The sequence below is a fragment of the Dipodomys ordii genome, unplaced genomic scaffold (assembly GCF_000151885.1).
Source record: "Dipodomys ordii isolate 6190 unplaced genomic scaffold, Dord_2.0 Scaffold147, whole genome shotgun sequence".
NCBI lineage: Eukaryota > Metazoa > Chordata > Mammalia > Rodentia > Heteromyidae > Dipodomys > Dipodomys ordii.
Genome location: NW_012267363.1, coordinates 2,122,017 through 2,131,942, shown reverse-complemented (window position 1 = coordinate 2,131,942; position 9,926 = coordinate 2,122,017). Strand labels below are relative to the sequence as shown.

Sequence of the window (9,926 nt, the reverse complement as noted above, 5' to 3'; positions counted from 1 at the left end):
AGAGTTTCTAATTAGGTCTGGATGAGGCCCAGGAATCTGTCTACCTAACAAGTTCCTAGGTAATACTTTTGCCCCATCTCCCGAAGGTTTATGTCAAAGGGCCATGCTTTGGGAATGGTCCACTAGGCTGAGTGGTAAACTGCCATATTGTATGGTGCTGATAGCTGATGCTTGTAATCCTAGCTACTCATGAGGTTGAGATCTGAGGATCACAATTCAAAGCCAGCCTGGAAACCATAGTCCATGAGACTTTTTTTCCTTGTCAGTTCTGGGGCAAGAACTGTCCCTGAGCTTTTGTTCAAGACTAGTACTCTACCACTTGAGCCACAGTGCTACTTCTGGCTTTTTCTGTTTATGTGGTACTGAGGAATCAAACTCAGGGCTTCATGCATGCTAGACAAGCACTCTAGCACTATAGAATTATGTGTGTACCACTACATCTGTTAAGAATCAACTCCATCTATAGCTCCTTAGTTTATGCTCTCTGCAGAATGCTGGTTCTTATTTTTCTATCTGCGTAGATTTACCTCTGTAATTTTCTTCTTGTTACAAGCAGATTTACAGGCTGTGGGGTGGGTGCTAAACATCACTGAAGTAGGTTACAGATGCCTCTAGCTCAGCCAGCCATTGATAAACCAGCCCCACATTCCCTGGGTAGAAGGCCTCATTCTCTCTGGTTTCTTTGGGTAGATATGCATTCCCACTCTTCTTAGAGCCTCCTACTTCTGGGGCTGTCCTTATCTGCTCCTTGCAGCTTCACAAGATACATTTTGGGCAGCCTGGCTCCTTCCGCTCCAACCACTCCAACACTGATTCCTTTCTTTTTCTCTTGCATGTTTTTGAGTGGATACTTTGTTGAAGATTCTGGTTGCATTTTTTAGGAGGGAGATAATCTTCTGGGAGCTTTTCTGAGTCCCCTCCCATGCCTGTGTGATAATCCTTTCCAGCTTCTTTGCAGCCTATTTTATGAAATAAGATAAAAGGCAATAGAGGAGGAACTAGTTCCCAGTACTGTTGTGCCCACAGAGGTTAGAGATTGGGAGTACAGGAAAGGGGGAGGAGGACATCTTAGTCAGGTGGTCAATGGAACAAGCAGATGTACTATTATAAGATAGGAGGCTAAAACTAGGCCAAGCATTGAGGCCAGAGCCAGAAGTTGACTTTTGGGGAAAGTTACAAAGAGTTTGAATTAGACAGTGTCTATTTGTTGGAAGACCTTGAGAAACAATTACAGAAGACTTTTAAATGTGTTTAAGTCAAATCTGCTTTCACCCAGGATTCCTGGAAAGACACGAATGTACTAGATGGATGTTGCTTTTTCTATTAACCCAGTATAGAGATGGGGACAGCAGGCAGAGGCCCTCCCTGCTCACTTCCAAGATCCAGTATCCTGTAGGACAGGATATTGGGGCCAATAGCACTTCTGTTTTGCTTACCTGATGCCTTTACTGCTAACACTGAGTCTTTTCAACTCTCCTGTAGGAAGAGGGAACAGCTCCCTGTCAGGTCTTGGGGAAGATGCTTATATAGCTAAGGTTGAATTTGAGGGGTTCCCCCCTCTTTTCTGTGTGTGTGTGTTAGTACTGGGGCTTGAACTCAGGGTCTCACATTCTTGACTGCCTTTTTTGCCGAGGCTGGCTTGAAATGCTGATTTTTTGATCTCAATTTCCTGAGTAGCTAGGATTACAGGTGTGAGCCACCAATGCCTGGGCTCCATTTTTCAAATGAGACGGTAAATAGCCATTTCATGAGGCTGTGCGGAAGACTGAGATCAAATAATGGCAATTGCTCCATTTTTCCTATTCTTCCATCACTTCTTTCTCCAATATGACAACTTACTGTGAGATGACTTCATTATCTTGGCTGCTCAAAGGAATTCAAATCTCTGACTAGTGTAAGTACCATGAGATGATGTGTTATCTGTGGATGACGCATGTTAAATAGGAATGGTAGGTAGAATTCCAAAGCTGTCTTTCTTCAACTGCTATTCAATCTATTAAATCTAACACTAAATCTACTGAAGATATTCTGACCTGTAACATAAGCAATGGATCTTTTTTTTTTTTTTTTGCCGGTTGTGGGGATTGAACTCTAGGCCTGGGCGCTGTCCCTCAGCTGTTCAGCCCAAGGCTAGCGCTCTACCACTTGAGCCACAGCACCTCTTCTGGCTTTTTGTTTATGTGGTGTTGAGGAATTGAACCCAGGGCCTCATGCATGCAAGGCAAGCACTCTACCACTGAAACGCCACCTTCCCAGTCCCAAGCAATGGATCTTAAAACAAGATCACCCTGAATTACTTCTGTGGGTGTAACCTAATCCACTTGAATTTCTTCCAAAAAGGGAATGAGCTGAGTATTGTAGTATATATACGCTTTGAATCCCAACACTTGGGAGGAGGATCACAAATCTGAGGCCAGCATGTGCTACCTATTGAGATCCTGTCTCAAAAATCAAAACCAAGGTTGGGAATGTGGTTTAATGGTAGAGTGCTTGCTTAGCATGCATGAAGCCCTGGGTTCAATTCCTTAGTAACACATAAACATGAAAGACTGGAAGTGGCACTGTGACTTCAAGTGGCACTGTGACTTCAAGTGGTAGAGTGACAGTCTTGAGCAAAAGCAGTTCAGGGACAGTGCTTAGGCTCTGAGGTCAAGCCCCAGGACTGGCAAAATCAATCAATCAATCAATCAATCAATCAATCAGGTAAGTTATAAAGATATAGTAGAGCTAGGCACAGTAGCTCACACCTGTAACTCTAGCTACTCTGGAGGCTGAGAGGGATCTAAGTTTGAGGCCAGAGGGATGGACTGGGAAGCAGGAGACCCCTGTTAATCAATAGCTGAGTGTGGTAGTGTATGCTTGTCATCTTGACTACGGTAGGAAGCTTAAGCTAGAAAGGTTACGATCCTTCTGGGCAAAGAGTAAGAACTTAAAAAACCACTGTAGGGCTGGCTATGTTGCTCAGTGGTAGAACCCTGCTTTAGCAAGCATGGGGCCCAGAGTTCAAACTCCAATATTGCTAAAAAAAGGAGAGCATATATACATCTATCTATCTATATAAATTGTTGTTATTGGTAATAGGGCTTGAACTCAGGGTGCTATCCCTGAACTCTTCAGTTTGAGGTGAGCACTCTACCACTTGAACCACAGCACCACTTCCGGTTTTCTCATGGTTAATTGCAGAGAAGAGTCTCACAGACTTTTCTGTTCTGCCCAGGCTGGCTTTGAACCTCGATCCTCAGATCTCAGCCTCTTAAGTAGCTAGGATTACAGGCATGAGCCACTAGCGCCTGGCTGAGAGCAAATATTTTGTCAGGCACAGGAGGCTGAAATCTGAGGATCACAGTTCAAAGTTAGCCTGGGCAGGAAAGTCTTTAAGACTCTAATCTCCAATAATCACCAGAAAACCAGAAGTGGCTCTGTGGCTCAAGTGGTAGTACAGTAGAGCAATAGCCTTGAGCTGAAGAGCTAAGGGGCAGTGCCCAGGCCCAGAGTTCAAGCCCCATGACACATACACATGCTCTTGCGCACTACACACACACACACACAGGCCCAGAGTTCAAGCCCCATGACACATACACATGCTCTTGCGCACTACACACACACACACAGGCCCAGAGTTCAAGCCCCATGACACATACACACGCTCTTGCGCACCACACACACACACACACACACACACACACATGCGCACGCGCGCACGCTCTCTTGCACACTGCAGCCAGGTGCTATGGCTGATGGTTTAGGCCTGTAATCCCAGCTACTCAGGAGGATGTGAGATCTGGAGGATCATGGTTTGAAGCAAGCCTCAAAGCAAGTTTGTGAGGCTTTCCACTAAAATAACCAACACAGGGATTCAATGTGAAAAAAACCTGAGTAGCCATGGCTGATTTTGAAGATGGTGGCAGGAAGGTAGGAGCTGGATCTCTAGAAGCTGATTGATTGGTAACTAACAGCCGGCAAGCAAAGATCTCAGGCCTGCAACCTCACAGACAATTCAGACAACATAAATAAACCTGGAAGATCTATCCCCAGTCTTTATAAAAAGACAGATGCCTACTGTCACTTTGATTTTGGCTCTATGAAACTTAAGTTATTTGAAACTTTGAACCCCAGAACCTTTAGCATGCTTGGTAAGTGTCCTACCACTGAGCCACATCTTTCACCTATACCAGAGACTTCTTTTTTGGTCAGTCATGGGGCTTCAACTCTGGGCCAGGGTACTCTCCCTGAGCCCTTTCGGCTCAAGGCTAGTGCTCTACCGCTTGAGCCACAGTGCCACTTCTGGTTTTCTGGTGGTTAACTGGAAATAAGTCTCATGGACTTTCCTGCAGGGGCTGGCTTTGAACCATGATCCTCAGATCTCAGCCTCCTGAGTATTTAGGATTACAGCCATTGGCGCCTGGCTACCTGAGACTTTTTTCCTCAATGTTGATGATTGGACCAGAGCTTTTCACCTGCTATGTAATTAAACTAGAATTTAGCCTACATTCTCTAGCCACACCTGAGACTTCCAACCTATATAAAGTTAAATACTAAACAGAAGTTGTAAGTCACTAAATCTGTGACCATTTGTAACAGAAGACACAAAAAGTATTTGAGTTGCCTCAGTCAGCCTAGGAGGCACACGTTATTCTCTTTTCTTTTTTTTTGTGCTGGTATTTGAACCCAGGTCGTCACACTCTTGCATTGCTTTTTTGCTCAAGGCTGGTACTCTACCATTTAAGCCATAGCTCCACTTTCTGCCTTTTACTTTAACCATCTCTTGGATTTGTCTTCCTGGACAAGCTCTGAACCAGGATCCTCCGATCTCAGTCTCCTGACTAGCTAGGATTAAAGGTGCCCCGTAGCTGATTCTGTTCTCTCTGCTATTTTGTGGATAAGGGAGCCGAGAAAGTATGATAGAAGACTCAGAAAGTCAGCAGATGGGTTTCAAGATGGGTCACTCTTGGTGGCAATATTTGCTACCAAGTTCACTTGCAGTGTTCATAGCAAGACATTTACAAAACACATTTTATGCAATCAAGTCTTCCCTGCCCTTGTACTCTGTGGGCTAGGGAAGACCTAGGTCTTCCAACAGTTACAACAGTCTTAGATAATGTGTTTATGAAAAACATGTTCTCTTCCTTTAGCAAGCAGAATTATTTATGAAGTGCTACCTCTCAGAAATAGGCAGCAAAAGGGGAAAAATTACTTCAAAGAAAGCAATAGCACCTTTCCTGGTGGCATCTGTCATTTTACAAACATGAAATGTTCATATTAGAGATCCTATACCAGAACCACAACAATAAAAATTAGTCACTAATGGGGAATTAGCAGACTCTTTGGACACATTTTTTTTGAAAATATTCTGCAAATCAGAAATTAGTCCAGTGACTAAGTGCAGATGTTTGGAGATCTTTAGCTAATCCTCAAGTTCCTTATTCATATTCATCATCTGCCCCCAAACCTCCTCCCCAAGTCTGCACCAAACATTTGACAGCTGTCTAAGGACCATTCTTATTTTTCTGAGTGTGGTGCTGGGCATAGAACTTAGGGCCTTGAAGACTGTTCTGATGTTAAGTCAAATCACAGGTCCCATGGAAAGGTCTGTACACAGGATTTTAGAGAAACCAGTTTAGGTATTCTGAGACTGAGCCACCTGTGCCTCTAGCTCTAGTACCAGGAATAAATAATGAGTCAGCACCTTGTTCAATTGGTAGGGTTTAAATGATTTTACATTGTTAGGTGAAAGATTGCCACAATTCTGTGCTCATGGCAATTTTCAAAGGAAAACTTGAAACTGAAAATCTTGAAGGGGCCCTCACATAAACAGAAGTGCCCTTCTGTCCCCCGGCCAGGCCTATGTACATAAAACATTTAGTAAGCAGGACTATGGAAGGATTCAGTAGTAAGAGGCAGTCTCCGGGTTGGAAAAGGCCATTTCTTAAGTTCATCCTTGGGGCCCTGTGGTTTTGATCTGTGGCTGGCTGCCATCTTCATTGTAGGGGATTTGTGTTATCAGGTAGGTGCCCAAATCCTGGCGCTTGTAGAGGGCCACACTGTCCAATACCCACTCCCGGGTCACCACGGATGCTTCACACAACTGACTGATGGCTGGGGATAGAACACAAGCAGAAGTTAATGTCAACTCATTCTTCCCGGCCAGACTCTTAATAAATCTACTCCTTCAACCTGATTATATAAGTTCTTAGGGTCAGGTAAGAGTCAAATTGTTTCTCTTAAGCAACGCTTCAGGATATAAGTGAGACCTTACTCAGAAGTCTGATGAATGATTGTTGGTAAAAAGTCCAGCTATCGACTACTGTATTACCATGAACTTTAGAGGAAAAGCCACCAGAGAGCAAAACAACACTGCATTTTAACGATGTGCAAAAATACCTTCAGAACTAAACAATATAATGAGGAGCACAATCACATTTGTGTAAAATACACATGTATACATATATATATACATGTACTTATACTTGGAAAGTTTTTTTTTGTTGATCGTGGGGCTTGAACTCTGGCCCTGGGCGCTGTCCCTCAGCTCTTCAGCTCAAGGTAAGCGCTCTACCACTTGAGCTACAGCGCCACTTCCGGTTTTCTGGTGGTTTATTGGAGATAGGAGTCTCAGGGTCTTCCCTGCCCGGGCTGGCTTTGAACCGCGATCCTCAGATCTCAGCCTCCTGAATAGCTAGGATTACAGGCGTGAGCCACCAGCGCCCGGCTTGGAAAGTTTTTATAAGGTCATCTCCAATGGTGGATTACTATTTGTTTTTGTGCTAGAGTACATTTTCTGTGATGAATATTCATATTTAAACCACCCACCATTGAAAATGTTCATGCATTATTATTATTGTTTTTCAGTATTTTGGGCCTTATGCTTTCTAGGAAGGTGTTCTACCACTTGAGCCAAATATCTAGACCTTTTTGCTTTTGTTATTTTTTGAACAGGGTCTCACATTTATGCTCAGGCAGGCTTGGACCACAGTCCTCTTTATTTATTTATCTTTTTTGTTGTTGGTCATGTGGCTTGAACTCAGGGTTTAGCGCTGTCCCTGAGCTCTTTTGCTCAGGGCTAGTACTCTACCACTTTGAGCCATAGCGTAATTTCCTTTTTTTTTTTGGTTGGTCATGGGTCTTGAATTCTGGGTCTGCGTGCTATCCCTGAACTCCTCAGCTCAAGGCAAGTGCTCTACCACTTGAGCCACAGAGCCACTTCCAGTTTTCTGGTGATTAATTGGAGATAAAGAGTTTCAGGGGCTTTCCTGCCCAAGCTGGCTTTGAATGACAATTCACCTCAGATCTTAGCTTCCTGAATAGCTAGGATTATGGGCATGAGCCACTGGCACAGGCTTCTATGAGACTCTTATCATCAACCAAATAGCAAAAAGACCAGAAGTGGACCAGGTGCTAATAAGTTCAAACCCCATGACCAACAACAACAAAAAAATCTCATGGACTTTTCTGCTTTGCAGGCTTTCAATGTGATGTTCCAGGTCTCAGCCACCTGAATATCTAGGATGAAACACCAATATTCAGCATATCATTATTACTTTTATAATATAAAACAACAACAAAATGTTTGAATCAAACCCACCCAAAAGAACCCCATATGACATTGGTACATGAGGGAACTTACCCTGGAAGCTACTGTCTTCTGTCCAGGCATCTGGCTGTATGACCACAATTAGGGGAGAGTGCTGCAACCCCAAGGAGAGAATATTAGGGTCAGATTGGGGCTTTTGGAATGGTCTCTTTACTATTTCTTGTTTGCTGAAGCTGACTATGCTCAGGGTAGCCGGACAGGGGGGAAGAGCACATGGCAAAAACAATTAGAGGGTAAAGGCCTCCCCTCAGTACAGTAAATACCACAGCTCCTAAGTCCCTAGCCCATTCAGAGGAGTCTTCTGTTAGGAAAGACTTTTTTTTTTTTGGCAAGTTGTGGGGCTTGAACTCAAGGCCTGGGCACTGAATCTCAGCTTCTTTTGCTCAAGGCTAACACTCTACCACTTGAACCACAACACCATTTCCGGCTCTTTCTGTTTACATGGTACTGAGGAATCGAATCCAGGGCTTCATGCATGCTAGATAAGCACTTTATCACTAAACTACATTCCCAGCCCAGGAAAGAATTATTTTTTGGTTGGTCATAGGTCTTGAACTCTGGGCCTGGGCGCTGTCCCTTAGCTCTTCAGCTCAAGGCTAGCACTCTCCCACTTGAGCCACAGTGCCACTTCCTGTTTGGTGGTTGTTAATTGGAGATAAGAGTGTCATGGATTTTCTTGCGAAGGCTGGCTTTGAACCATGATCCTCAGATCTCAGCCTCCTGAGTAGCTAGGATTACAGGGGTGAGCCACCGACACTCGGCTAGGAAAGACTCTTTGAGGCTATACTCCACACCTGCTCAACTGCAGAAGAGAGTATGTGTCCTCTTCTATGACAGGGCCCCAAACACTTACTGTGCCCACGGTGGTTGATGCAAGCTCCTTTACTACTGAGGCCCCACACAGCTGCAGTACCCACTCCAGTTGATCTACATACGACAATCAGATCCCAAATCATTTCAGTGATCCACATATATAACCTGCTCCCTCCTCCACTGCCTCCCCAAAGGATGTCTACAACTGGATTACTCAGTGGGTGAGCCCTTGTCTCCCAGCTCCAAAGGACAGAAAAGCCTTAACATTAGTATGCATTCTAAATCAATTTGCCACAGTTATTCTGGTTATCAGTCTCCATATGCCATGGTAGATAAGGTTCCATAGACTCTCAAATAAAACAGTTAGGAAGAAAAAAAAACCCTCCAAGATCTAATTTCCATTAATTTGCTAAATTGCTAGATAAGATATTGTGTGAAAAAATACTCACCACTCCCCACCTTTTTTCTTCCCTCCCTGCATTCTAAGACTGTGTTGGTAATTGATAATCACAACCACAGAGAGCACCATACTTGGTGTAATTACTGTAAATGTCAAGAGACTGAGGGAAGATAATTGATCCAGTGTAAAAATACATGTCACCCTGGTCAGGGACTCAGCATGTCAGCAGGAAAGGCCACATGCTGAGCTGGAGCCATATATTCTGGGAAATAAAAAATTAAGATTATAGAGATATTCCACCTGTACCTGGAGAGTCAACAGAACTGACCTATGGGTATCTTCTGGACTCCTGTGGAGACCCCTGGGGATCCAAACAGATGTTGCTCTCTCTGAAAAGCTCATTTCTAGGAAGTTCTGAGTTGCTCTACATTAAACTGAGGTTTACTAAGTTACCTCTCCAGAAATGCTACCTCTAACAGGTTTTTGTTTTCACTTTGACAAAGTATATTAAAAAAAAAAAGAAATCCTCAAATAGCACGTGTAGATTTCATAAAAACCAATCAATAACCAGTCAAGAAGAAGACAACAAAATACATTGCCAGGATCTTTTGCTGCTGCTCCTCTGCTTGTGACCAGATACTGAAGCCTTCCTCGCCAAAATGAAACTGGAGTCCCTGGGGCAGAAGTGGACTCCAGGAAGCATAGCTAGTTTAAGCCTTTGTTTTGAAAAGAAACCTAATTTATACATGCAAGAGGGAGGCCCTTGGTGCTGTACAACCTCAGAGTCCAGTCCTATAGCAGTCTACCTGCAACATCTTGTTCAATGTCAAATTTAATTAGAAATTGTTCATCAAGTGTGTTCCTCTGCTCAGGGCCTGTGTGTGGCCTCAGACCCACAAGGCTTAGGAGCTGCAGTGCTCTCTTCTCTATATTAAACCAATGTTTAGGAAGAGCAGAACTTTTTCTGGACATTTACAAATCCCACATATTTTCTCCCTAAGTCTGGTTTCCTGTCTTAGTCCAAATGGGCAATAACAGCAGCTCTGCCCTTATTTGAGTACAAAATACACTGCCCTGAATCTTAGTCTTTTTTCTTCCTTTTTTTTTTTGTGCTTTTTTTTT

The 9,926-nt window shown here is 43.7% G+C and overlaps 1 protein-coding gene across 1 annotated transcript in view; it reads right to left on the bottom strand.

The window, feature by feature from the left end:
* Positions 1–5,169: 5,169 nt before the first annotated feature.
* Brca1 (breast cancer 1, early onset) overlaps positions 5,170–9,926 on the bottom strand; it is a 99,039-nt gene continuing 94,282 nt past the window's right edge. The window contains exons 19-21 of the mRNA XM_013031946.1: positions 8,445–8,518; positions 7,625–7,685; positions 5,170–6,096 (exon numbers count right to left, since the gene is read on the bottom strand). Of these exons, the coding sequence (XP_012887400.1) occupies positions 5,933–6,096; positions 7,625–7,685; positions 8,445–8,518 (299 nt within the window). The 3' untranslated portion in view covers positions 5,170–5,932. The remainder of the gene's footprint in view (positions 6,097–7,624; positions 7,686–8,444; positions 8,519–9,926) is intronic.